The 27,813-nt window shown below is 47.8% G+C and overlaps 3 protein-coding genes and 1 long non-coding RNA gene across 5 annotated transcripts in view; all 4 read right to left on the bottom strand.

Moving 5' to 3' along the window:
* The window catches only part of LOC144108830 (uncharacterized), a 74,753-nt gene extending 57,459 nt beyond the window's left edge, over positions 1–17,294 (bottom strand). The window contains exons 1-6 of one of the 2 annotated variants that reach the window (XM_077642015.1): positions 17,063–17,294; positions 12,986–13,054; positions 12,399–12,518; positions 11,448–11,502; positions 11,330–11,361; positions 11,134–11,235 (exon numbers count right to left, since the gene is read on the bottom strand). In XM_077642015.1, coding sequence (XP_077498141.1) covers positions 11,197–11,235; positions 11,330–11,361; positions 11,448–11,502; positions 12,399–12,518; positions 12,986–13,054; positions 17,063–17,221 — 474 coding nt within the window. In that variant the 5' untranslated portion in view covers positions 17,222–17,294 and the 3' untranslated portion in view covers positions 11,134–11,196. Of the gene's footprint in view, positions 1–11,133; positions 11,236–11,329; positions 11,362–11,447; positions 11,503–12,398; positions 12,519–12,985; positions 13,055–17,062 lie in introns of those variants that run through there. The other variant, XM_077642014.1, reaches the window with a different exon arrangement.
* On the bottom strand, positions 1,119–3,058 carry LOC144106985 (uncharacterized). Its single transcript, XR_013309176.1, has 3 exons — positions 2,858–3,058; positions 2,599–2,760; positions 1,119–2,464 (listed from the first exon to the last, which is right to left on the bottom strand). It is a non-coding gene; the product is annotated as an uncharacterized LOC144106985 (long non-coding RNA).
* A 2,600-nt stretch (positions 17,295–19,894) lies between the features above and the next one.
* On the bottom strand, positions 19,895–21,040 carry LOC144108156 (kelch domain-containing protein 3-like). The gene has a single exon (XM_077641434.1). The coding sequence runs from the start codon at positions 21,038–21,040 to the stop codon at positions 19,895–19,897; it is 1,146 nt and encodes a 381-aa protein (XP_077497560.1).
* Positions 21,041–25,449: 4,409 nt separating this feature from the next.
* Positions 25,450–26,577, bottom strand: LOC144108155 (kelch domain-containing protein 3-like). The gene has a single exon (XM_077641433.1). It carries the CDS (start codon positions 26,575–26,577, stop codon positions 25,450–25,452), a length of 1,128 nt encoding a protein of 375 aa, XP_077497559.1.
* Between the last annotated feature and the right edge of the window lie 1,236 nt (positions 26,578–27,813).

Here is a 27,813-nt window from a genome sequence, read left to right as displayed (position 1 = left end):
AACAAAGCTGGAAATATTCTACAAATCAGTTTCTTTGATGTCACTTTAAAAGCTTTGCCGTTTTACATTCGGCCAACTTTACGAATTTTAATGCAAGAATTTGTGTCCGCGTATTGTTACATATCGCGCAACAGTCCAACGCGACTTCTCCACGCATTATCTATTTCCGGCCCCCTTCACTGTTCCTTGGTATCTCCCAAAACGAAATCCAAAAAGCAGAGTAACGTGTCAGCGCTGATTAAACTTCAGCTGGCGTTCACTGACTGGTGTTTCATTAAAGTTTTCTCTCTTCCAAAACATTGGCGGTGGTTTAGCTCTGGTTAAACCTGGAGTGACGCGATAGCTACAGCTGACCGAGTGGAACTTGGTCATGTGACAAACCACGTGATCAGCCACGGTGCCGCGCACCGACAGCTGCTCCGCACCACGTGACCAACCACGTGACAGCGTGGCTGCGGAGCCACAGGGTTTGCGTTATAACGCATAACGCTGAGACCGCAAACGCGAGAATGAAGGCTCTAAACGAGGGAACTATCCTGAAGCGCACTCCTTTTCGTTTTCTTTCTCATTGCGGGAAGCACTGAGAAGCGCGATAGTCACGACCACTTCAAGGCGCTCAAGCCGGCTGGCGCCGGCGAGCACTCGAGTGGCGACAAGTAAGAAACTGCTGTGCAAATTATTTATTGGCAATCCTTGCGAAAGAGACAACATTCGAAGGCACAGGAGTTGTTTTTTTTTCTTTTCCGGAGTCAAGTGCGATGGGAGATGAAGGCGGTGGAGTACGTTGCCCGACGGACATACTGAATGGCGCAGCGAAGACGATGTATGCAGTTCATGGCAAGAGCACGCTGAAGTTGAGGATGCGATACTCAAACGCTGGTTTCAAGGAGGGGCGCGCCTCGAGGAGACGAAGGCACTGCAGCTATCTGAAAAAAAAAGGATAAAACATGTAAAAATGAAACAATGCGGTTGCAAACGACACATTTTATACAACGCAGAGCTGGCAAGCAAAGCTCGCACCTACAACGCAAACAAATCAGACTGCGAGTCCTCTTAATAGCTAATAAATTTGGCCTCACAGAAAACCAAGGTTTGCGAGCAGTTTGCTTACTCGGACTATCGAGGCCTCGATGCGCCGCCTCCCGTCGATGATGGCCATTAACAGGGACCGCTGAAGGCAGCAGCTCTTTACACCACGTCGTTATAGCAGCTGGGAGCTCGCACGCATGAGCCCTCACAAAGCGGCGACGATGGTTCGGGGGACAGCAGGTCACCGCGTCGATGTCCCAGTGGCGCCGACTAGGGGCCCTCATCGTGTTGACGGAAGGAGACCGTTGGTGTCCACGCCCAGTCGGCAGGCCTCGGGAAGGAGGTGAATCCTGTTTTCCGTGTTGCACCACCGGCGATTAGAATGTTACTCTGAGCAAGTCATAATGAGTTCATGTGCCACGTCGTTGTGACATGTCAGTTCTTTACTTTCACAATCATCGCTTCGCCTTTCTCTTCCGAGCACGTTCCACAAGTTACATTGCTTTCTCTTTTCATAGTGCGCAAGGATGGTTAAAATAACTCATGATAGAAGGAAGGACACTGAAAGGCTGAGATACGAACGTGAGTTGAAATACGTAAGGCAACAAGGAAAGGAAACAAGCGAAGTAGACAAATAGAGCCGAAAGTATGTTAAAAAAGAAAGCAACCTTGCACACCGCAAAAGATCCGGACTGACGTCCACCTTGCCTGGTCAAGAGGCCCTCTTGAAAGTATGCAAAAGTTGTTCATTAGCATATACAGGTGATCAGGAATGACTGCACTGATGAGAAGGTCTGTTTTTGAATTGCACAGGCACGGGTAAAATATAGTTGGAAATAAATTAGAGAATGAGCGATTTGGCTGAAATTGTAATTTGTGAAGTAACTCCAAACATCTGGGCATTCGACGAGACGTCGACGAACAGCTATGGAAGGCAAAATAGATGAAAAATATGGAAAGGCCTTTAGCCCGTAATGATGCCGAGATGTTTGCTTGAAGAAAAGTATTCGCAGACATCGAGATTATTACCAACACAAAATGAATGCTTGCTGTGTGAAATCTGACAATGACTCCAGTGTACGTGCAATACATGCACGAAATGTGCGAATGTGGTGAAGTGCAGTGATGTACTCTGGAGTGTGCGGCCATACGAAAGGGACACTACCTGCAGCTGAATTGGGTGACATTAGCTTAACATGGGGGACTGGCAGCCATGCGACTAAGCAGGATGGAGACAATTCCGAAAATAATTTATATTGAACGATGGGCAAACAGACCAAGGGTTATGTGGGCCATCAACTGTTGTAGAGCCATAACAAACTTGTAATTAGATAAACGTCTTGTGGAGGGAGGAGGCATACGTGAGGCAGGAATTGAATATCCTGCGTGGACTACCGGACAGGGCCAGAGATCCGAGCTCGTACTTTCGGCGTATCTGCAAAGACAAGGTAAAAGCATGGATGTCGGGCGTATGCTATAGAAGTCTCCGACGGACCCGCTGCACACTTTCCGTACTGTCGGGAGCAGAACTGCCGTATGCCATGCGAGCTTCCATTCACTTGCACTCACCGCTCTACTCCTGGTGTCAAGAGAGCTGCAAATACGGGCGGGGCAGGAGGGGAACGCCTTGCGTCGTGCACGGAGGCCGGACCGGGGCCACAGACCCGAGCTCGGACTTCCCGAGTCGGGTCTGTGCTGTAGTCATCCAAGGGAGACCCTGAGCCGCCATATCTGCAAAGACAAAAAGGAAACTTCGCCAAATGGAGCCGCAGATGAAAACGACCGAGCAGCGCGAACAGACGGGATGGAAGAGAACACAGAAACCAACCAGACCGATCAAGCCCTCTTCTTGCAACCATGGACGTCGTGAGCGTTTCAAAGTGCTCCGAGGGTCACACTGTACACTGGCTGCACTGTCGGAAACAAACGTGGCTTAATCCACGCGAACTTCGACTGAACTACATCCTCGGCCCCCTTCAGCGGCTCCTGGTGTTGATACAGACTTTCGGGGAACCGCTTTCATCTGCAGCCGTGCCAGTCTTCTCGTTTCGATAAGTCGTGGTCCTGCTTATTGAAAACGCTGAAAACTGGACGCTGCGATGCAGTGCAGTCGAAGCACCCGACAGTGCAGCGTTCGTGACAAGAGGCAGAGGGTGCACGGAAGGCATCTTCCACGAACCGCAACTGCCATATCGGGCCAGATGTCATCGCGGGCCGAATGCACCAGTGACGTTGCATCAAGCATGAGAATGCTGGACTGAGCACATCTGCAAAGAAAAAAATGGGGGGGATGACATACACGCAAGCATATCGTCGTAGTTTCACATACTCACCGTGGTGGGCAAAGTTGGCGCGACTGAAGCCTCGTGCCGCGGGGCTGAAACAAGTAAGAAAGCCGAACAGACCTTGGCTGCGGCGGAAACACGATGTGCCGCAGACCGCAGGCAGCGTCCGTTCTTCGGAGTTGCTGGACGAGGCTGGCGAGGATTTCCGAGCGCCGTGCACGGCCACAAACCACATGTCTCAAAAGAATGTGCGCGCCTGGGCGTTCGGCTGCACGACATGGTGGCTTGGTCGCAACGGCGTTCGGAACGAGTTTTTGTTACGTGACACAAACGACAGCGAGCTCGCATATCTAAACCCCGTTGAGGCAGCGAGCAAAGCTTAGCATACCGGGGTCACCCAAGACCCCGCACAGTTCCCAAAAATAGGCTTTTTGAGGTTGAAGAGCGACCCTTTCGGCATAGCACTGCAAGGGGCGTAGTACTACATCACAATGCTGCGAAGGCGGACTAACTAACATGCCGGTTAAGCAGCACTGAATAGTCAACCTTCCAACTGTCACAGTTAAACCACCCTTCACCGACGGACGTGCAGCCCACCGTAAGCAACATCCCGAAGAGTTTCCAGAATTTCGAAAACGCGGCCACCCTCGGCGCTGTGGCCCAACAAATTTAGGCTACTTGAATGAGTTGCATGTAGTGGAGAGGTTGCTTTGCCTGCAAGCTTCTCGCACATGTAGTGTACTTTGGCGTGATGTAGCCAATGTTTGTTAGGCCACAGCGCCGAGGAAAACCACGCCCCCAAAATTCCAAAACCGACATGGATACCACTCACGGTGGGCCACACGCCCCTCAACAATCAAGGAGCCCAAAAGCAATAGTAAAAAGTAAACTATTCAGTATTACTTAACCAGCGTGCTAGTTAGAACGCTGAGCTGTGCCCTGACGCACTGCACCGCCGACAGTACTAAGCGGAAGAAGGCGCTCTTCTAACTCAAACTGCCCACTTTCAAAAACTGTGCACAGTCTTCGGCGAAACACCCTGCATGCGAAGTTTCGTCGCTGGCTCAATACCTAAAGCTGGCCTGCCAATTGTGAGCTAAGCCTGAAGCTGAATCCTAGCTCGCCACGCTTGCGTCACGAACAAGAAACCCGATGGCGACAGGTCATGAAACCTCTACGCGCTGCGTGTTACTTGCTGGTTATCACTCAATGCTCACGGGAACAGCGCGAGTGAAGCTTAAATTTTGTCTAACAGGTTTCACGGACACACGTCGCCCTCGCCGCGAGGCCTTGCCCCGCACTCACCTTCGATGCCGACGGCCTGGCTCGGAGAGGCGTGTTCCTCGGCAGTCGTCGGTAGGCCTCGAGCGCAACGGCATCCATGCGTCTCTGGTGAACACGTGAAAACGACAGCAACCCGCGGGCAACGCGCACAGACGCATGTCCAGCAGCACTGCCGCATGTACCGCACCGAAAACACGCTCTCTCAGCTAGCACCAACGAAGAATGACTGGTGGTCTCCGTCAGTCGCATTTTTTACCCCTGAGTCAGCACTAGCGCATGCGCATTAATGTCGACTACAGGCCTTTTCAATGGCGGTGGGCGCCGACGCACTTCTCAGCGATACAACTGCGTCACTGCGCCGCTGCTTCCATGAGCAGACAGCGCGTCGTCGCGTTTCTTCTTGCGACCAGACTTTTTTGTTTTGTTTTGTTTTGTTTTCTTTCTGCCCCAGGCGCGGCTCGATGAAGTGATACGAAGACTGCGCTAGAAGCGCAAGTCTGGGCATGCATGCGCAGTGCATAGCTTGGCCGACGCTTTTCGTGTTTGTTATCCTGCGCTTGAAACAAACGTAATAAAAAGATAACCAACCATTCTCGCATCCCTTCGTGTTGATTTAAAAAACTAATAGGCTTCAATTTCCGCAGCGTGAACGAAGCACCTTCAAAACCATAGAGACAGTTGTGCGTAATACATCCAAACGGCGCGACTCTATGCGTTCGATTTTGCTCATTTCTTCCGCAGCGGCTTTAGACTGGTCGTGCTGTTAGCTCTTGCACAATTGCGAACGCGAAGACACGAGGACAAACGCACAGATACAAGTCTGGCGTCAACTACCAACTGAGTTCATAGTTGGTAGTTAATGAGTTGCAGTTCTTAGAAGGCGCCAGTCCTGTCTCTGGATGTAATTCACGTTGAAAACAATATTCAGCGCAAATGGGCGAAGAACACAGGAGGAATAGACGCTACAAGCGCTGCAGAGGGTGCATTGGAGAAATGCGAAAGCATTAGCGTTTGCCGCGACCTTGGTGGCTCCTAGTCGACGCTTTTCTACATCTACTTCTTACCCATTCCGTTAAGGTCCGATCGTCACTCTTCGATCTCCGATGCTACCACTTTACGACGTGTACTTTTTTGAAGCGAAAGCTTCACTACGCCAGGTAAAGCTGTTTCACCGTGCGTTGCCGGTAGACCTCCAAGTGAGACAGAGGTCAAGTGTGGCTATAGGCCTCGCCATATGGGGTTTACCATGGTGTCGCACCGCTTGACCTTTAACCTTCGATTCGCAGGTAGACGGCGGTAGAATAGGCCTCAGCGTTCACTGGGTGACCAAACTCTCGCAATGAACCATTAATTTAACCGCCACCTGCCAGGGTGGCAGGGTGGCCACGCTGCCTATCATCCAGAGTACGGAACGCACTCAACGTTATAATGTTGAGGCTTGGCGTCTGTATACAGAAGCCAAGCCGCGTTTCCTTGCCCGATACACCACAGCTTTCGATCTGCAATCAGGTTCAGCCGTGGTTAAAGCGCAGATAATTTTTTACCCAGCAAAGAATTTATTTATTTGTTGATTGATTTATTAATTGATTCATTCATTCGTTCGTTCATTCAATAATTCATTTATCGATCGATTGATTGATTCATTCATTCATTAGTTCATTCATTGATTCACTCATCGATTGATCGATTGATTGATTGATTGATTGATTGATTGATTGATTGATTGATTGATTGATTGATTGATTGATTGATTGATTGATTGATTGATTGATCGATCGATCGATCGGTTGATCAGAGTAAGAGGTGATCCCTGCTGAACTATTTCAGCTCATTCTTCTGTTGCTCTTACCCCCTCCCGCTATGCAGTACTGCAAGAACAGCAACTACGAGTTCGGTTTCTCCGACAGAAATCCGGTGGCGCCTTTCTACTCGAGCGCAAAGGAAAAGAAATTCATTGCCTTCGACGACTCTCGCTCGATGGCAATGAAGGTGAGTGGCGTCTCTGTCACGTGTTCTTCTAGCTTGGTATTGCTTCTATTGGTGACCTTAATGGAGGCAGCAAAGCGGTGTACCGGTAGGCGAGGTTCTTTTAAACGCTTCCACTCTAGACTGGCACTGCACGCCTGTTCATTAACCACGGCGAAAAATAGCGTGAAATTTCTTCCACACTTTCTTAGTTAGCGTTGTCAACTGTGAATTAATGATGGAGGGCTATGCCATCAAGGCAGCTGTCCACAGAAGTTGCCAGACATGCTAGGTCTCTATGACATCTGCAACTTTGGAATATTCTTCCACTCTCAATTTTTTAAAGGAAAGACTTGCTCCCGGCCCTTGAATACATTTTCTTGTACTGTGCTTTCGCACTACATATATGCAGCCAGTTTTAACTCGCGGATTAATCCAGCTTGCTTTTTGGAATTTCTCCAGCGCTCGCTGCAAGTAGAACTGAGGACTGGGGATGTATAATGGGGTCAATTCCAAAAAGGCACAAATCCTCTCCTCTCAACTGAATAATATTTATCGTGAGTGATGGCAACCCTCTGTGGCGCTTGTCTTTACATAATCATATACATTTACATAATCACATAGGGAAAATGAAGATAAGCATCATGTTCTGGTCGCATATTGCATCGGGAAGTATTTAGCTCTAAATCATGTTTTAACGTAATAGGGTTAAGCAACTCGTGTCGCTTAAAATCTGGGGTCGGCGTCATAGGCGTCAAGGTCATCATCGTTGACGGGGAGCGAGAAATCGGCGAAAAATCCTCTTAGAAGCAACGCAGGAGGCAGGCGGGCCACTTTGGTCACGTGACCTTGCGGCATCATCACATTCTGCCCACTCGATTGTGAGAAAACAGTCCACCGTGGCAGATGGCAGTTCGCACAAGGCCCGCCGGTGGCAGCACCTGCCATTGCAGGGCAGTGGTACATGGCTTTACTACAGCGCCACTGTTCCAGGAGTGGTATGAGGACTACCAGGGATCTATGAATGTAGAGAATTACCAATATCCTTAAGGCGGATGTTAAGTGTCCCTGCTGTTTTTTTTCAATACAGCACTTTTACCGGATTTTTTTATGCGCTAAGACTATTTCGGAAATCTCTCTGCCTTGTACATCAGGATAATCGCGCGAAACGATGGCACCTGTAAGCTCTTGAAGTGCGCCCGAGATAGCGTCGGTGGCAATCACCGATACCAACTCGCGAACAAGCCAGGTCGGAAGCGCCACCGCGCCTTGCATTGCCGTAGTATGTCGTGACAGAAATGTTTGTTCGCTTGCTGATTGATTTGAATGCTGTAGAAGTTGGCCGGGAAGTACCGATGCCCAGAATACATAAGTTATGGTAATGTGGGGAAGCTTCGACACTGAGGACATCTCGCGGCTAGACGCAACACTGAAATTTAATCCGACGCAGCTTTGTGGCATATATTCGCAGCTCGTTGGAATGTACGCCAGAGGTCATGAGTATGTGGCATTTTCAGATTAGCTAGTTTCACTCCGAAGTTTATACGCAGGTAAATATTCTGGCGTGATGCCCGACAATTGCCTCCGAGAAATTGTCTTGAGGCGTATGTGAAGAAAGCGGACTTATGACACGTAGGTAATTAAGCACCATAGGCACCATAGGTAATTAGGCACCATTATTATTATGCAAAAAACGTGTCCGAAGTTTGGCGCTTCCGGGTGGAGAGAAAAAATAAAGTGAAAATGCTTACCATGCCAGCAAAAACGCAATGTTGGAGCCTGAACGTGCTTATGAAAACGCTACATTGCACCTGTAACCTTCAGGACGCACGCCTAGCCCACCCGCAAGTTTATACTTTGATAGTGCCACTCATGGTTCATGCAGTCTTTCTAGGTGTGTATGTTTTAAGCTGCATCACTGTACCTGTGGACTGCGCCTTCTTGTTTAGTGCAGTGTGGGTGCTGGCCCTATGCAAACTTGCCCCTGCATGAGCGCCTAGATGATTCGCGCCTTTGACCGTCTATTTAAGGGGAACTTCAATGAATATATGCGTGCAAATGTTAACCATCATGTGGAGGTTATGAGATGTAGGAAACAGGACCTTTTTATAAATAAAGTACTCTGGAGGCTGCTGTGAGGGATTAATTTAACGGCATTTCATGTATTGAAAATTAATATTCGCCTTGTGTCTGCCTTTTTTCCACCGACCAGTTCTGCCAAGGCAAGAAAGACCACACATCGGTCAAGTATGGCATCGCCGTATTCGACGTCGAATTGGATGACCCAGAAAACAAATGCGGCATGAGTGCTTACTCGAGGCTGAAATCCCTCAAGAAGCTGTTTGAATATCTGAACAACAACTTCACATCGCCCAGCGACTTCGAAAAATGTGGAAAATAAATTTTGCACTTGCACAAGACTTGCACAAAACACAAGCTATCGCTACAAAAATCTTACCTATGCCAGCTGTAGACAACTACTATAACCAAATATGGCGAGAGACAGGTCTGTCAACCACAGAAGGTTAGCGCTAGCAGCCAGGAAAATGGAAAAAACTAAGAAGATAGGGGTAGACAGGAAACTTGTGAGAAAGATAGGAAAGTGAAAGACGGAGGGGAAGGACAGGAAAAGGCGACTGTCGATCTCCCCCGGTCGGGCCAGGCCGGAGGTGCCGTCTACAGGAAGCTGGGGCAAAAGTGATGTGTTGCCTCCGCCGGGGGCCTTAAAGGTCCAAACACTCGGCATCGGCTCAACCACCAGGATTCTTATTACCCCGGACATGGCGATGCCACGCACGGCTAAGCACGGGTGCTCGGGTCCGTGGTAACGCACTGCCCACAATCATCCCCCTGCGGGGATGTCCCTGCCGATGCTCAGGAACCCTTGGTGTCGCCACTCACACTGGAAGGCATATGCGAATAAACTGATGACCTTCGGCCTTGAAAGCAACAATTAATCATTGTGAGTTAGAGCATCATCGTGTGTGCTCTGACTCATCCAGCTTCGACTCCCTAGAAAGTGTCCCCAACGCTCCAGAACGCCAAAAGCAAGCTGCGGTGCAGCCAGATATATTCCCGAATACAGAAAGAGGCGACTGGTCGTCATGGTCGACACCTTGGCGGAATCGGCGGCTCGCTTGCGGTGCTCGAAGCTTGCGTATAAGGGAACCAGTACAGCTGCTGGGTGAGGTTGAACTGCCATCTGGAGGCGCGCAGCTCAGTCAGTTCGAGCAGCATGTTGCGCGCCTGAGCCGAAAGGTGGAGCAGGAGGAAAGCCTCCCGCAGCCGCCGAACCAGGGTCTCCATGCGATGGGGGGCGTCGCGCTCGATGACCTCGCTGGCGATGGTCAGCACCGACCGCAGGCACTCCATCTGCGAAGTGCCGGGTGCAGTAGTCAGCACGCGTGGTGTATAACGCGCTCACTGCGAAGACCAGCTTAATTCGAGAGAAATGAGCGACAGTTACTGTTACGAGTATTTTTACATATCGGCCCCCCTTTCACCCCTTAATATCTTACGTCACGGAGGAGTTAACCCGCTGCAAGACAGCTAACGTGCCATCCCTTCAAGTAACTACTTCAAGTAACTAACTTCTTAATCTCATCTGCCCATCTAACCTTCTGCCGCACCCTGCTACGGTTGCCTTCTCTTGGAGTTCACACCGTTACTCTTAAGGATCGGCGGTTATCTTGCCTTCGCATCACATGCCCTGTCCAAGCCCATTTCTTCCTCTTGACTTCGACTAGGATAGAGCCCTGCATTGAGGGCTCCACTCAGGAAGACGACGATGATGATGATGATAATAATTATGAAGATGATGACGATGGAAGACTAGCTATAATAAAAGTTTTTCATCCTCTTCCTCCTCTGCACAGACTGTACACAGACCACCATGACAGCGTCTATGCAAGATGTTCATTGGCTCAAGATATGATACTTACCTTGCACCTTGAGATGGTGTAAAAAAATTTGCACGTGAATAAACCGACTCGCTGCGTGAAACAACATAGAATATTCTTAACGTGTTGCTAAATGATGATGTGTCGCTGCTGTGATGACAGCTAGGACTCAGACGTGGACAGCAAGCAAAACATTCCTGTTGTACCTCGTCGTAGTTAGCGCTTACAAGCATTAAATAAATTGCAACAGACGCGTAATTCGTTCGGGGCGGTTTATAGCTGATGGAACCCGCGATATAGGCCCAGGGCCTTTGGCCTTTGAACGCGCTCCTGTCTTTGCAGGCTTCTGTCCAAGCTAGGATGTGCGCACGACCTCCCTGACTGCGCTGTTTGAGGTGACGGAGGCATTTTTAGATAGTTTAAGCTAACACCTTTATTTTCTTCACCCTTTAATGACCTCACTGCTGTAGGCTTGTCACCTGTCCCAATTCACTCGGCAAATGCTCGCCAAGTAGAGTCGTTTGGTTCTCTCTGTGCTTGTTTATATGGGAATGCATACACATACCTCAGCTTTCAGTACATCGTCTGTACTCTCACGCAAGACACAACACGCGTTTATTTGTAGGTGAATAAACATCAACGCACGGTCTTTTTCATCATTTAGTTGGCCGTCCGAAAAAGCCGTCCCACAACTCAGTCCCACACCCCACAACTCCGAGCACCACAGCTCCCGATCAGTGTTGGATCACTTCAAGCACGGAGTCCTGCAAGTCCTGCGCATACAAAGCAGTCAGCCTTGTGAAATCAGGACCGCAAGCAGAAAGCACAGAACTGAGAAGCAAGCGAAGAACGGGGATCTATACACACCGTCTCATTCTCGTTACCAGTCTCAGCTGCCACTGAAAGCAAAGGCAGACGCGTCAGTACATATGCTGCACTCTATCGGCGCATGTTGCAGGCAGCTTGCGGCGTAATTACTACATACCCGTGTGCTTGATTACGATGGGCTTAGTAGGCGTGACAAGAGGTGTCACACCAATCTGCGAAAACACACAAGCAAACAGCGAGTAATGAGACAAAGTGCAAGCGCACAATAGTTTAGACCCATTTTCAACGGCTTCCACTGCGCTTTTTTTAGGATCAATCTTCTTTCGATACGAATTTTTTCAGTGTTATGTTTTGTTTTTAGACGACTCCTATGACACATCTATGACAAGGACCCTTCAAAAGTGAGAGACATCACAAAATATTTACGCAAATAGCTTAATGTGTAGGTTTAAATATCAGACGTTCTGCTAACCCTGCTGAAGTGGAAAATTCTGTGTTTTAAGATTTAATAAATGTCGAAAGAAATAATAAAGAAAGAGAATTCAAGTATTTGTTTTAGGGGCTGCCTGTATAAAGATAATTTACATCTCAACAGTTTGTTGTTATACTTCACGTCAGCTAGAACAGTGGATGGCATAACATTTGACACTAATCAGTCATGCGCCCGCTGTGGGGTTCACTCTCTAGCGAGGTGATAGCTTATTTGCATACTTTCATAAGGAAGCTAATAGCCTGGAACATTCTTATGAATTTACCTGCAGTTGTCATATATTGGCGCAACTACAATGCGCTCAAAAGTTTTGCGAAGCCAAGAACGTAAGAGTAGGAGCTATAAACTTCAAAGATAGCATATATGCTCATTATATTGGCAATTACTTTGTGACTATTTAGTGCAGTCTTGCAAAGGGTCTTTCAAAGAAACGATATCAGCTGTATCCTCTTCTCTGATGCACGATAGTCTAGTCATTTCATGAAGATCGTCACACCGCAGTAACAAATCGTGAATTGCTTGCTTCTTGTTTTGCTGACCTTAAGCAGTTAGTTGCAAACAAATCAACTTGTATACGTACAGGGCAGCTGTTCCGTGCGAAGCACCAATAAAACACACCTTATTAAGCATCCCGGTATTCGATGAGCGATATCGCTTCTCGGGCAGAGAGGCCGCTCGCGGCTTGGATGGCCCCGGCGACTGGGGCATGCGATCAGGTGTAGTCGCCGCAGTCAGAGACTGCAAAGGGCCAAGTGCATGCGTTGTCCTTACGGTCAAGAAGCAGCAGTCATGCTGCCTGTGCAACAATTTACTCCGCAATGACGTTGACACTAAATGAAATGAGCGAGATACATAGCAATTTGGGTGAGGCTAATGCGAAATGTTAGGTGCAGCAGAAGCGGTCTATAGATCAGACTTGTTAGGCAATGGCTCAACGGAACAGCAGAACCATGCGGCGACACCATCCCTCAGCCTTTTTTTCTTCGAGGCTCGCCTCAATCAGTAACCTTGAAAAGCCGGCTGGCCAATTCTCTCTGAACGCTTCTGTGATTAAGGCAGACCTGCCTGTTTTTGAGGGCTCGTAGTTTTATTGTATTCCGAAAAAAATAGCATATCTGATAATACCAAAAAAGTTAGAAAGAAGGGTGGTGCGCGTGGACAAGTGGTTCAGTATACCGAGCGCGGAAACCTTGCTCGTGTCTTACCTTTGTCGATAACCATTTCCGGCCCCTGACGGTCTTCACCAGTGGAGGAACGGGTTTCTCATTTATGTACTGAAATATAAATCATATAAAGAGATATTAAGATGATAACTGAACCTTTTGTATTGTTCCATTTACTTGTGTATTTACAGGCTGGCATGCCCAATTCTTCGCCGTATTACGGAGTTGACTCCCTTGAATAGGGTAACTACTCAAACAAACTCAAGGACAAAGAACACTGAGAGCCCGAAGAAAACCTGGGATGGAATTGGGCTTGCCCAAGTAAAATTTTAATCCGTATCGATGCCTTGCATTTCACGCCACAAGTGCCATGACAGTGCGTCATGCACAACAGTCACCAAGCTTTCACGGCAAAGGTGGCGATAAACTGATCGGACATACGTGCATATTTTCCTTCCACTCCTGTTCGGCCTACACAGCAGCCATTGTGTCATCAGTAAAAAGCCTGTTTAGGAAATGTCATCGAAGAATTATCCAGATTACTTGTAGGTATAAGGTTTATGCATGGGGGTTTAACGTCTCAAAGCGACTCAGGCTATGAGGGACGCCGTAGTGACGGGCTCCGGAGACATCGACCCCCTGGGGATCTTTTACGTGCACTGACATCGCACAGCACACGGGCCTCTAGAATTTAGCCTCCATCGAAATTCGACCGCCGCTGCCGGGATCCAACCCGCGTCTTTCGGGCCAGCAGCCGAGCGCCATAACCACTGAGCAACCTCGGCGGTTTCCAGATTACTTGGAATGTCAGTTATTCTGGTATCACTTTTCTCGAGCACACAGCAAATGAACGATTGTTGTCAGCGCCTCGCATTGCTTATTCCAATTGCTTCGCGAAACCACCACTTCTGTGCAGTCGTCAACACCTACCTCACTAAACTCGCCGCACAGCATTATCTACAAATGAGGATAAAAATGACCTAGGCAAGAGGCTCAGTCAGGCCATGAGTTGCACTCCCAGGCCAATACCCTGCTGCGAAATGACAATACACTCGAATTTTAATATCATCAGCAGAAAAACTACGCCTAGTTAGCTATAAATGCATCTTCTCCCATGTGTCTTCCATTAACTGTGTCCAGTGGCAGCTGTGGCCACAATTCACCCAGGAAACCTTGTGATCGCATCCAGCCACCTGACTCTCTGCAAGCCCCTCCTACTCTTGAGTTATCTTGGAGTCCATTCTATTACCCTAAACGATCATCAGTTATAACCAGTGCGTCAATGCGCAACTGCACGGTAGCCGAGGCCGAAGAGGCAGCCGTAGCTCTAGCGACAGCGGAGGGCTACCGATTAAGCGGGTCTCTAACCATGCTCGCAGACTCCCAAGCAGCATGCCGTAACTATCTATACGGCAGAATCAGCCACAACGCGTTCCGAATTCTCCGCTCATGTGGCAACCCCAACAACAACAACCAAGCCAAACACGGGATAGTTTGGATACCGGGTCACACCGACATTACGGGAAATCAGGAGGCAGACAGGACAGCTCGAGGGTACGCAACAAACCGAGCGTCCATCCACCTCACCTCTACAGAGGACCCGGAACCGGTAGACCAAAGCTATGCAGAGATTCTAGACTACTTGAGAGGGACTAGCAAAAAGTATCCCCCCCCCCCATTAAACAGCTAAGCACGGAGGACGTCATAGCGTGGCGACAACTGCAATGGGAACTTTCCCATGCTTAAACATGCTAAGTAAAATTTATCCCACACAGTACCACACCACATAGGCATGCCAGAAAGTCGGCGGGCTAACCATAGTAGAAAACCCAAGTTCGGAACAGTGGGAGAGGATGCTTTCCAGCGACATCGTAAAAGTCCAGCAAGGACTAGTAAGACGTGCTCGCAGGTCAGCTACCCTCAGTCGAGCCCTGGACTAAGGGAACCAACCCTGGAGCAAGATATAAGAAGCCACCTGAAACCGCTAATACCTCTGTAAAATAGAGCAAAATAAACTTTTTACCTACCTACCTCTCTCGTGCTTCGGATTTGTGGTTACTATCTGCCCGCAGTAGATGTATTCCCTTCCCCCTTTCGTTGCCCGTTGTAAACTGCTGTTACATTGCGGGAGTGTTAAATATTAGGATTTTAATTTTTAGATCGACAGTTGTGCTTTTCCTGCTTAGGTCCTCGGTCATGTTTTGCAGTTCTCCATCAGAGTTACTTAGTACAGCATTGTGAGCAACAAATCGCACATTGGTAATGTATTCTGCATTAACTTGTATCCCCAACACCTCTTAATCAAGTCCTTCAGTAAGCACGCGAAAAGTAGTACTGACGAGATCTTCTCTCCCTGCCTGCATTTTTCATGGTTCCGCCTTTGTTACTTTCTCTGTGTAGGTATATTTTAGCAGCGCAACTGCTATATATATTTCGCTGTATTCTTCAATACGCCTCTTCTACAACATTGTTGTGCAATCCTTGAATGATTTGTGAGGTTACGAATAAGGCTCATGCTTTCACGAAATATATTATAGCTATATTAAAGGATGGTGATATTCTGCGCATCTTTCTGTCACATGATTGATGGTGCAAATGTGGTCTGTTGTGGAGTAGAGTAGCCGTTACGCATGCCGCCTGGTCGGTTTGTAGCTTTAAGTCTAAAGATTCTCGAAATCTATGAGCGAATTCCTCGTAAATACCTCGTCGGCAGTTTACAGTAAGCTGATCGAGTTAAAATTTTTCAAGACCATGACATCCACTCTCTTATGGATGAAGATAGCGTTAGAATTCTTCCAAGATTCCGGAAGCACGTGTTCGTCAGACATTGTGTACACGGGGGGGGGGGGGGGGGGGGGGGGGCAGTTTTTCTAGCCCAATTTGCCCAGCGTCATTCTACAGACCTGCACTCACCTGACCCTGATAACTTTAATATAGATACGGTTTATCGCGCCAACCAGGTTTTATGAGGGCCGGCTAATTACTATGAAGTGCACCACAAACAGCACTGAACACGGAAGTAGTGCTCAAGAGATAAAAAAAAACCTTGATGTCAGTAAACATGGGGTGGTCAGCAAAAGGTAATATACTTTAGATCGGCGGCCCCGCATCGCGTAAGATGAAATAGGCGAATAGTAGATGACAGGTGATGAGGTCAATCTACAGTGACTAAAATGAATTTTCCAAGACGATGCACATGTCGAAGCGCACACCTGCTGGCACAGGTGTTTCACTTGTCATTCAAACCTGTGCTTGTGCCCTGTGTACCACTAGAGAGGCCGGAAGTGCCTCTTACAAAGCACAAACGTGCCGGCAGTCGAAGATACAGCTTCAGAAGCTACGAAAAAAAAAGCCGGCGCACTTCCATAAATATTGAGATATGTCCAGAAATTCTCATCTAGTTGAGCACAGCCATCAGCTCTGTCAATGAATGACGCGACTAATTCCATTCGAGTTTCTCTACTCAGTAATTTTCTTACCTATGCTCACATTCAATACGCCTGCATCGCTATCAAAATATACCCATTCAGTTATTATCTGCAGCATCAATGTTAAGGATTAATTTTGCTACACATTAAATGGCACTGCACAGGAGTGCCAGATATTCCCTGCAAGGTAACCAAGTACCGTAAAGGTTTACGACGTCAAGCTCTGTGAATGCATGCCCCCTCTGTGGGCTTTTTTCTGTGATAGCCATTCGGCAAAGGTACCCGCCGCAGTGGCTCAGTGGTTAGGGCGCTCGGCTACTGATCCGGAGTTCCCGGGTTCGAACCCGACCGCGGCGGCTGCGTTTTTATGGAGGAAAAACGCTAAGGCGCCCGTGTGCTGTGCGATGTCAGTGCACGTTAAAGATCCCCAGGTGGTCGAAATTATTCCGGAGCCCTCCACTAAAGCACCTACTTCTTCCTTTCTTTCACTCCCTCTCTTATCCCTTCCCTTACGGCGTGGTTCAGGTGTCCAACGATATATGAGACAGATACTGCGCCATTTCCTTTCCCCCAAAAAAACCAGTTATTATTATTATTATTATTCGGCAAAGGCACAGTACTAACAGCGGAGCTTTATCGTGCCGCCGGTCTATATGAAACGGTGGAAATTTAAAAAAAAAGTTGCTCTTACTTTTGCCACGGGACTGATGACTGCCCACGGTGACCTGTCCAGGCGTGCCTCCTGCGGCGCAGATTTTGTTGGAGTTTTGACCGCAGTCTCGCCTTGTTTCTTATTGCTTGGGGTTGCGGGTACTTTGAATATCTCTGTCGACTTCCGAAAAGAAGACATGATAAGATAGGAGGGGTCACTACAGCACTGTGTTCAACGCTGTGCCTGGCTGCAACGACTGTTCTTTGATCTCTTCGTCGTCGGCTTCTAAGAGCTGCTGAACACTGAAGCGATTCGTAAGTGGATATTCCTAGCGCAAGTGCTGGTTTATATTCAGAAAATAATAAATGCTCTGCAGAGCAGTTGAGGCAGCTCTCTCCTGCCGTTTAACTAGTCGCTGAGCAGTTAATGAGACATTATCAGCGCAAACGAAGAAAAAAAGCCTGACGTCTGTTTCTTTCATTTCTAAATTATGACGCTTTCTTCGTTTTTTAGGATAGAAAAGCTTTGATGAGTAGCATTCAGCTTAGTCCCCTTTATATGTCTTGCGGGACTTCCGGCTTCTTCCAAATTGAAGACACTGGCGAAACGAACGATAAAGCCAACTCTTATCTGATCGGACGACCCAAGAATATATTACGCCATTGACTCGGTGTTCACATCTTTTATTTATTATTTATTTACAGCATATCCTGCAGCGCCCAAGCATTACAACGGTAGAGCGTGTACAAATAATAAAAACAACACAAAAAAAGAAACAGCACACAATTAAGAGATGACGAGTATATAAAAGAGATATTCTCAATTTGAAACCAGCTATAAAATCCATGAGAACAACAGAGTGCGAGGAATATTCAAGTAATTGCAAATTATGAATAAATTGAGCGGAGTGGACATCGTCAGCTGTGACGACCTCTTCTGGTAAAGTGTTCTATTCGAGCCAACAACTTTAAAGCCAACACAGACAGTCGACGGTTGCAAATGTGCAGAAAAACAGAGCTACCTGCCGAGCACTTGGAACTTCGTGGAGTGGATGCACCGGAGATCATGAAACTTGGTGCGTAGCATTTTAAATGAGACCGTGGTAACAGATCCGTCAGACGTAGTAACAGAATAAAATGCTTTCGTGCTCCCAAGATTAAATGGTTTCATCACGGTGCCAGCTGCGATTTCCTCCATTCACTTGAGACGAGGCGAATGCTCGCGGGGCACTTTATCGAAAGAGGTCCCCTCACACAACAACACATCGTTCCGCATAACTAAAGCACGTGAACGTACCGACAACATCCTCCGGTGTTCATGAAATTAACCGCCACGCGACAAGGCAAAGGCGTCGAAGTAAACAGTACTGTCTGCTTTAAAATAACAAGGTGCAGCCGTTGTGTGGTGCGTCGGTCTTCAAGTTCTTCCTTGGAAGGGAGCGGCTGCAGCCTGCATTGTTCAGGAATCTGCTCGGGATCTCCACCCTGTCAGTACGTACCTTTCTATCGTGCAGCGAGGACCAAGTCTTCGCCGCAAAGGTAATAGTTCATTATTGCGATATGTAGCAAAATCTTTCTTTTAAAGTGTTTCCATCGCCCGCATCGAGCAGTTAAGACTGCCATAAAAAACCAATGGGGAACGCTTTTGATGATAGCGAAAACGCGAATAGAAAAAAAAAAATGACTGCTGTCGGGTGATCTGCAGATATAGTGATTGTCACAGTGAAAGTTTCAGTTTATGAAACAATTGCGTTCATAAACAGTTTCCCGCTTAAAATTGCTTTTGTCCACGATTGCTGGGTATGGTATAGCACCTATAGCACGTAGGCCGTATACCGGAAATCATGGCATAGGGCTGCCATAAATTGCAATACCGCATTTTGAAATGATGTTTGCAAACTCGCCCTTGCACCAGGGCTCCAAACCGGAATCGCTATCAAATCGTTCCAGTCGCTTACGCCTTTCAGTAAAGCTTGATTGCCAGAAGATTTACGGCGACAAATAACTGATGAAATACTTCTCTGGTTTCGACAACGGCTGCTACAGTACATACTCAGAGTTAGTTATGTTACTGCAATAGCATAAACTGCCATTCAGATTATTAACCGCAGTTTACCAATATTACTCAAGAGAAAAACGTACAGCAGCTGTATCTTACCGGTACACACCTAGGGGCAGAAACATGGAGGCTAACGAAAAGTTTTCAGCTCAAGTTAAGGACAACGCAACGAGCTATACACGAGAAAGTGATAGGTGTAACGTTAAGAGACCGGGAAGCGGGCAGAGTGGGTGAGGGAACAAACGCGGGTTAATGACATCCTAGTCGAAACCAAGAGGAATAAAGGAGGTTGGGCCGGGCATGTGATGCGAAGGCAAGATAACCGCTGGTCCTTAAGGGTAACGGAATGGATTTCAAGAGAAGGCAAGCGTAGCAGGGAGCGGCAGAAAGCTAGGTGGGCGGATGGGATTAGGAAGTTCGCAGGCATTAGGTGGGCGCAGCTGGCAAAGGACAGGGTTAATTGAGAGACATGCGAGAGGAGTTTGCCCTGCAGTAGGTGTAGTCAGGCTGATTATGATGATGATGATGAAAAATACCCTAAAAAAACGCCTAAAATGAAGTATATAAGAAGAGACTGACTTGGTTTAAGAAGCTGGTCCTCATTTCTGTTCCGGAGAAATGAAGCGAACAGCAAATATATTTGGAAAAAACAGGAAGCATGAACATCTGTGCGTTTGTGTGCGAACATTGCACGAAGGAGGCGGTAATTTACTCGAAAGGTTTTTTTTTTGCTGGAGCGTTGCTACAGCGGTCGCGTAGATTATCGTCCCCATCTTCTATGGCTTCATCAAAAGATTCCTGGCAGTCTAGTGCTCAGCTTGAGCGTGCAGGCTGAGATGACGGCGAAGTGCTGCTGTAGCTTGTGAGTGCACTGACCTCCTTTTTAATGGCAGGCGGCAGGTGGCCGACATGCACGCGTGCGTCTATGACAGCCATCAGGCACATAGTCTTCAAAGTCGGACAAAAGTCTAGCACGTGCATATCCGTCAGCGCCTCTTCGCATAGTTCAGAAGTCTCCTCTACACTAGACTGCATCCACTGCTCGACCGTTGCGTAGGATTTCAATCCTCGACCACCGAAGACGAAAAGCAAATTGTCAATCACGCAGCAGCCCGGGAACCGCCTGGCCGACGGGCCTGATCGCTTCGGCGTCACTCCGCTCCAGGAGGACCTCTCAGGGTTGTACTTGTGGATGATGCCAAAGTATCGGTCCCGGTCGAAGTCCAAACCTCCAAATACATACAGTTCTCCGTTGTAGACGAAGGTGGCGTGATCTTCGCGCCCTTCGGGGGGAAAGCCATCGACGCGGGGCCGCACCCATGTCGAGGTGGACGTGTCCAGATACGCCAGAGAGCTGCTGTAGCCTGTGCCTCGGCCAGAGAGCACAATGGCTCCGCCCCATACGTACATACGGTCCCCAATGGCGGACGCCGAATGGTACACGGTGTTCTCCGGCAGCTCGCCCCTGGTTGGCACAGTATGCCAGCGCAATGTCTTCAGGTCGAGGAAATCTATCTGCGGCGTGGGTGGGCCATCCACCGGCCATCCTCCATAGAGGTAGACTCGGCTGCCCACCAAGCATGCAGTTTGGCCGAACCGAAATTCTGGCCATTGGCCAGACACTTCCAGAAGACTCCATGCCATCGTTCTGGTGTCGAAGCGGTAAACTACGCCACCCACTTCGATATAATCCCGGCTGCTCCAGAGGTAGGCGCTGTCACCGTAGGCGACGACCGTGCAGCTGTAATTATTATGCCAGGGGCTCCCGTCCGGAAGGGACTGCGTCTGCAGCTGGTTCCACCGGTAAGTCGCAGGGTCGAATACGTAGACTTCGACGGACTCGCGTGTGGTGCGGTCCACGTCCTCGCGGTCGGGGTCGAACGAGTAGATCTTGCCATTAATGGAGACAGCCGTGTAGTATGCGCCTTCCGGCACGCCATACAGCCGCGCCGTCCACATCTTCGCTACTGCAAATTCCTCCCGGGAAAGATGCGCAGGTTTCTTTTCGGTCGTAGAACGTGCACGTGCACGTCCGGGATCGTTTTCTTCAGCCCTTTCTTCGTTCTCCTTTATGCACGTGCACCTGTGTGAGGGATGTTCCGGTGCCCATACAGGCGAACTTACATACTTTGGGTGCACTGGCAAAAGCTATATGTAATTATAAGATAACAAAAATATATAAAGTGACTGTACATTGTTTTGTGAAGAGTTACGTGTTGGCCTTCAGGTTTTTCTGTGTCCTTCGCTTGGCCGCAGTGACTTATTCTGCGCAAAATTAAATTACCTGCCAGGTGTTTGCGCGCCGGCGTGTCTGTCTTCTGTGAATTTACCATTTCCTCTGTTCCCCTTCATGGCGCCTTTTTGTAAAAATGTGTTCACCCACGTTTGCCAAAGAGTAATCAAAACCCATCTATACTTTGCCAAGTGGTGAAGAAAAGGATGAAATGTGCTGTTGAAATGCTGGCAAAGAGGCAAGGCGTTTTTAGAGAATGCCGCGTCGCCCACCAAAAGGATGACGATGCCTCTGAGGTGCACGCAACAATGCCCTTTGGCCCACTTCCCTAAAGACCACTGTTTTTCACAGAAATGTGAACTTCTGCTGAAAGGCCAAATGTGCCTGGGATTCCAAGTGTTTACAAACGCACAGAATTCTCTCGGAACGCAAAACTGTCGGAATTCTCGTAAGCAGCAGTAAGCATAGAGAGAGAGAGAGCGATTTCATGCGTACCGGTTAAGACCTGCGCGAGCTGTATGAATGCCAACGCTAGCGTCGAGGCACGCTTTCATTCGGCAGCTCCAAACGCGACATAAAAATGACTGTGTTCACGCTTGTTGTGATAACTGGTAAATTAGGGAAAAGCTAATATGAAAGTATTCAATTTGTTTCTATTCTTTTTTCTAATTTCTCCGTCAACACAAATGCGCGTCTCGCACTCTATTCGGACTCAGGCTGTCGCAGTTGAGTGCTCGAAACTGAAGGAAAATTCCTTCCCTAAGGCAATGCTGAACACAATTCCATGAAAGCTGTCCCTGCGGCGGAGTCCGCGCTGTTGTTGGACTTGAGAGCAGGCTGCTCTTCCCTCAACATATACGTTTGTTCAAGACATGAATTTCACATGCGTCTACTCACCGCGATGCGAGTGCCAGCCAGTGTGTGTGTGTGTGGACATCACCCCATGAAACTCATGGTATTATGCCAACAACAGCCTTTATTCCCGGTTTAACTTTCCTCCCTTTCCCCTCTCCCGGGTGTGAAGCAGCAGGCCAGGGTCATGTCACCACCGGCCGACCTTTCCTCCTTCCACCTCATTGAAATTCCTTTCTCTCTCTCCCTCGTTTAAGACGAGACAGCTTCATCAGAATACGTACTTTAGGTTGAGGTCGATAAAAGAATACCTCGCCCGCAACACTAAGGCATCGCGGCTGATGAAAATCTAATTAAAAACAAAAGAAAGGGGCATAGTGCAAAGACAATAAAAGAAACCATTTTGATAAAGTTGAAAACAGGAAAATGTTCAGGAGATGAAACCAGCGAAGACAGGTAAAGTTTGCCTTCTCTCTAGACTCCCCACGCGCGTCCAGTAATGTCATGTTTTTCTCCTTCTTCTGTCTTCCTCCTTGTTATTCCTCTTCGGTTGCCGAAGCCATCGTTGATTCACATAATGTCTTTTCCGCAAGTAAATTTACTAAACATAAGGCAGATCCTGGTTAATTGTGAATGTTTGTTGCCTACACTATAGGAAATCCTGAAAGCTCCGAACCTTCTTGATTGGTTTTCTTGATTTGTAGATTTTTGCCCCTCCTTCTGTGCCAATATGTGGTCTCTAGGTCTTGTCTTCAAATGTTATCTGCCAGTTCTATTCAAATGTGGTGTGGCAGGTGTCTGCGGATTGTGTTTTGTTAACTGATTGTTTTTTTTTTTGTTGCTATGTTGCCACCATGGAAGCACGCTAGCCCTCTGCCTTGCTGCCACAGGAGTGACAGTGGCGGTCAACGCAGGCATGCTGTTTTTCGTACGATTTCTCCAGGATATTTTTCACCACGTCCTGTAACATTTTAACTAGCTTTTGATCTTTTATTATCTCAGGTTTTCTCTTTGTGGGTTTTTTCTAAGTTTTCCTGTCAATATTTTTCTTTCGTGCTCCGTTAAGACGCAATTAGGCGCGTAGTGATCAAAATCTTGTACTTCAGGATCACAACGGTAACTGCGCTCTCCACTAATGTTAACTCGCTGGAAGAAAAATGTAAATTGCCCGTGTCCTGTGATGGCTATTGACTAGTGGTGATTTGTAGGAAATGTTCCTGACATTTGCTTAGTGCTCTTAACCCACTGAAATGCAAAGGTATTCTTTCCTTCGTTGTGCCAGATGTTATTTCATTTATGTGCAAGTTCCATTTTCAGTTGCTTTCTTATAAATTGTGTAGTTGTCGGGAGTTTCCCCTCCTCTCCAGTATCTTTCGCTTTCTTCGCTAGAGAAGCTGCTGTTTCGCTGCCAGTATTTCCACTGTGCCCCTTGAAATAAATTAAAAATATTTGGTATCGCTGGAGAGTTTGCCGTTTTCCGTTGACTGTGTGAAAAATAGTGTTAGTGCTAATCGGATTCTCTTCTGGCTTTAGCTGCCGACAAGCTACCGGTAAAGATTTGAAGTTCTTGACGGCCACTTTTACACTGAATAAAATATATTGCTTTTTATACGGCTAATGTTTCTGCTTGAAAGTCAGATGAATATTTTGGCAATTTTTATTGTCATTGCGCAGAAAAATATTTCTTCTAAAGTTTGGGTATCGCTCGTACTGATTAGTTAATACTGTCACATATAATCAATTCCGGATGCTTCTGACGACAGGAAAAAAACTCAAGCCTGCCGAGGGGATATGTGAGGATAAACTGATTGTTGTAGGGTTATTTCACGAAATATGAAAAATCGCGTCACGTTAATGAATAATTTCCCGTTGAAAATTCGTTTTTCGAGCATTTCTGGGTATGCCACAACCTTCATTTCGAAAGCGGAACATTGCATTCACTGTTTGTGATACCAGCCTGGTTAAGAACATATAGATCAGGTGCCGACAATCGCTGCTTGCTTTAGCTTCAGCAAGGGGTGTGAGTAAAGCAATGACGGCAGTTTTGGAACGAAGAATGTTCCTAGTGCCAATAATCACGCACATAATGTGTAACCTCTCCAAAGTCACATCGCAATTATGGGCATTTATTCACATTGGATCGGATCGGAAACACATTTATTGAGCTCTAGAAAAGAGATCTTCGCGGCTTCAGACAGCGTCTTCCATCTTCCGATGGCGTCTTCCGTCTTCATTCACAGGGCTGGTGCCTTAGTCCGAGGCTCCACAGAGTATGGCCATCTCGCGAGCTCGCTCTACTATGCACCTTTGGCCTTTCAAGCTTACGCTGGAAAGCATACTCTCCCACTGCTCCGCTCTCGCGTTTTTCATGCTACGAATAGTTGGAGCCTCAATCTTTTGACAGGCCCATGATATATGGTATAAATCTGGTTTCTCTCCGCACCATGGGCACCTAGCCTCATACTGCGCAGGGAACATTTTATTAAGAAGGATTAGATTCAGGAAAGTACCCGTCTGCAGCTATCGCCATGCAACAGCATCCTCTATGCTTAGATCTAGGGGTGGATACTTCAGTCTGACCCCTCTATAATAATTTAGGATATCTGAGTATCCCATGGGTACTGCCACATTACTGCCATGGGTACGACCGGTTTTATTCGGCGATGTTAAAAACTACGCAACTGTATGCACCCGCAAAGAGTTAGCACAACATAAAATTTTAACGCATAAACCTTCGTATCACGTAGGCTGTACGCCAGAAATAGCATAAGGCTGCAATGAAGAGTGACACCATTTTCTAAAATGTTTGAAAATTCATCCTGGCCCAAGGCTCAAATCCGCTATCATTCCCTAACCGTTCCAGTCACTATAGTCAAGTTAGGCGTGATTGCCTGAAGATTTTACGGCGACAAAAAATTGATGAAATGCTTGTCGGGTTTCTACACTGGTTGCTTCCTTCATACTCAGAGGTAGAGTTGTGTTAATGAAATGGACTGAAAAATGCCTGATATGAAGTAAACTTTAATAGAGAGATGCCTTAGTTTAAGAAGTCGTTTCTCATTCTTCGGAGGTATAATAGGAAGGAAACTTGGAGTCGTCGGCATGGACACATGAACATCGGCGCGTTTGTGTGCAAACATTGCACGAATCAGGCGGTAATTTACTCGAAAGGGTTTTTTTTTTCTGGAGCGTTGCTACAGCGGTCGCGTAGATTATTGTCCACATCGTCTATGGCTTCATCGAAAGAGTGCAGTCAGTCTGGTGCGCAGCTCGAGCCTGCAGGCTAAGATGACGGCGAAGTGCTGCTGTAGCTTGTGAGTGCACTGACCTCCTTTTTAATGGCCGGCGGCAGGTGGCCGACATGCACGCGTGCATCTATGACAGCCATCAGGCACATAGTCTTTAAAGTCGGACAAAAGTCTAGGACGTGCATATCCGTCAGCGCCTCTTCGCATAGTTCAGAAGTCTCCTCTGCACTAGACTGCATCCACTGCTCGCCCGTTGCGTAGGATTTCAATCCTCGACCACCGAAGACGAAAAGCAAATTGTCAATCACGCAGCAGCCCGGGAACCACCTGGCCGACGGGCCTGACCGCTTCGGCGTCACTACGCTCCAGGAGGACCTCTCAGGGCTGTACTTGTGAATGCTGTCAAAGTATCGGTCCCGGTCGAAGTCCAAACCTCCAAATACATACAGCTCTCCGTTGTAGACGAAGGTGGCGTGATCTTCGCGCCCTTCGGGGGCAAAGCCATCGACGCGGGGCCGCACCCATGTCGAGGTGGACGTGTCCAGGTACACCAGAGAGCTGCTGTAGGCTGTGCCTCGGCCAGAGAGCACAATGGCTCCGCCCCACACGTACATACGGTCCCCAATGGCGGACGCCGAATGGTACACGGTGTTCTCCGGCAGCTCGCCCCTGGTTGGCACAGTATGCCAGCGCAATGTCTTCAGGTCGAGGAAATCTATCTGCGGCGTGGGTGGGCCATCCACCGGCCATCCACCATAGAGGTAGACTCGGCTGCCCACCAAGCATGCAGTTTGGCCGAACCGCAATTCTGGCCACTGGCCAGACACTTCCAGAAGACTCCATGCCATCGTTCTGGTGTCGAAGCGGTAAACTACGCCACCCACTTCGATATAATCTCGGATGCTCCAGAGGTAGGCGCTGTCACCGTAGGCGACGACCGTGCGGCTGTAATTATTATGCCAGGGGCTCCCGTCCGGAAGGGACTGCGTCTGCAGCTGGTTCCACTGGCAGGTCGCAGGGTCGAATGCGTAGACTTCGACGGACTCGCGTGTGGTGCGGTCCACGTCCTCGCGGTCGGGGTCGAACGAGTAGATCTTGCCATTAATGGAGACAGCCGTGTAGTATGCGCCTTCCGGCACGCCTCCCAGCCGCACCGTCCACATCTTCGCCACTGTAAAATCCTCCCGGGAAGGCTGCGTAGATTTCTTTTGGCCGTAGACCACTGCAGCACGCGACGGAGTTCTTCGTTGTCTTCAGCACTTTCTTCATTACCCTCGATGTACGTACACTTGCGCTTGAATGGGAATATTATGGGAATTTTTGCTCTGCTGTTCAATATTTTCTTCCCGAAACAAAACGCCTACCATCATAAGCTTTCGTAATGCCCCTTTTACGCTTTATTTTCGGTATTCCCTTCTTGATCACCCTACACGTTTTCCTTGTTTCTAGTAATCACTCTCTTGCATACATTTAAGCATGTCAGACCCCCTTACCACCCTCAATCACCTCTGTCACGAAAACTGAGCTGCCCAAATTTTTTAGATCATCCCATGTTCGCCGCATGCAATTTGCAATAGGGGTAGCCACCGCCTTGTTGTGGCCAATCCCCCCTGTGGTATGTGCCATTTTATGACACAAACAACAGCAACTTGTGTCAGCGATGCTTCAGCGTCTCTATCGCCGAAGGAACTGTCATAGGTAGGCTCCATGGGTAAAATCAAAAGAAACAAGAGAATCGAAATAGAAAGAGACTATATTGTGTGTTGTCAGTTTGGCTCTGCCGTTCAATATTTTCTTCCCTAAACAAAACGCCCACCAGGATGAGCTTTCGTAATGCCCCTGACATGCTTTGGTTCCATGGGCAAAATCAAAAGAATGAAAGACGAAATAGAAAGCGACTGTATATCGTGTGTTGTTGAGTTGGGTATTAGGGTTAAGGTTTTTTTTCAGCGTTTTCCCCTGGCTGTAGTGATTTATTCTGCGCAAGGGGAAACAAACTTTCGCGTGCTTCTGAGCCGACCTGTATACCTTATGTGTAACAACGAACGATTCAAGGAAGTGATCCTATGCCGTCTCCTAATAAGTCACACGCACCTTACGCACAGCTTCGTGGTATAAAAACAAGACAAACCTTTTTGCGAAGAATCGGGAGATGAACTTGCGGGTAACCACATTTTATTTATTCTCTTGTGTGAAACCAGAAAAACTAACAAAAAGTACTTTACTCCATTTTATAATGAATGCATTCCTTTTCATCCAACATTGCTCTTAGATGACAATGCCATTGTTAAATACCTTCTCTTTTTAGCTTTTTAAAAAGTGCAGGCGGATTTGAAAAACTAAATTTTTAACCACTGGCTCCCTTTACTACATTACACACCTCAGCCACTTTCTCATTT

Source organism: Amblyomma americanum, chromosome 10, assembly GCF_052857255.1.
Source record: "Amblyomma americanum isolate KBUSLIRL-KWMA chromosome 10, ASM5285725v1, whole genome shotgun sequence".
Taxonomy (NCBI): domain Eukaryota; kingdom Metazoa; phylum Arthropoda; class Arachnida; order Ixodida; family Ixodidae; genus Amblyomma; species Amblyomma americanum.
Note: the sequence above shows the minus strand (reverse complement) of the source record. Positions and strands in the feature narration are given on the sequence as shown.

Coding starts and splice junctions, on each gene's coding strand:
- LOC144108156 (XM_077641434.1), bottom strand. CDS start 21,040: ATGTGGACGGCGCGGCTGTATGGCGTGCCGGAAGGCGCATACTACACG.
- LOC144108155 (XM_077641433.1), bottom strand. CDS start 26,577: ATGTGGACGGTGCGGCTGGGAGGCGTGCCGGAAGGCGCATACTACACG.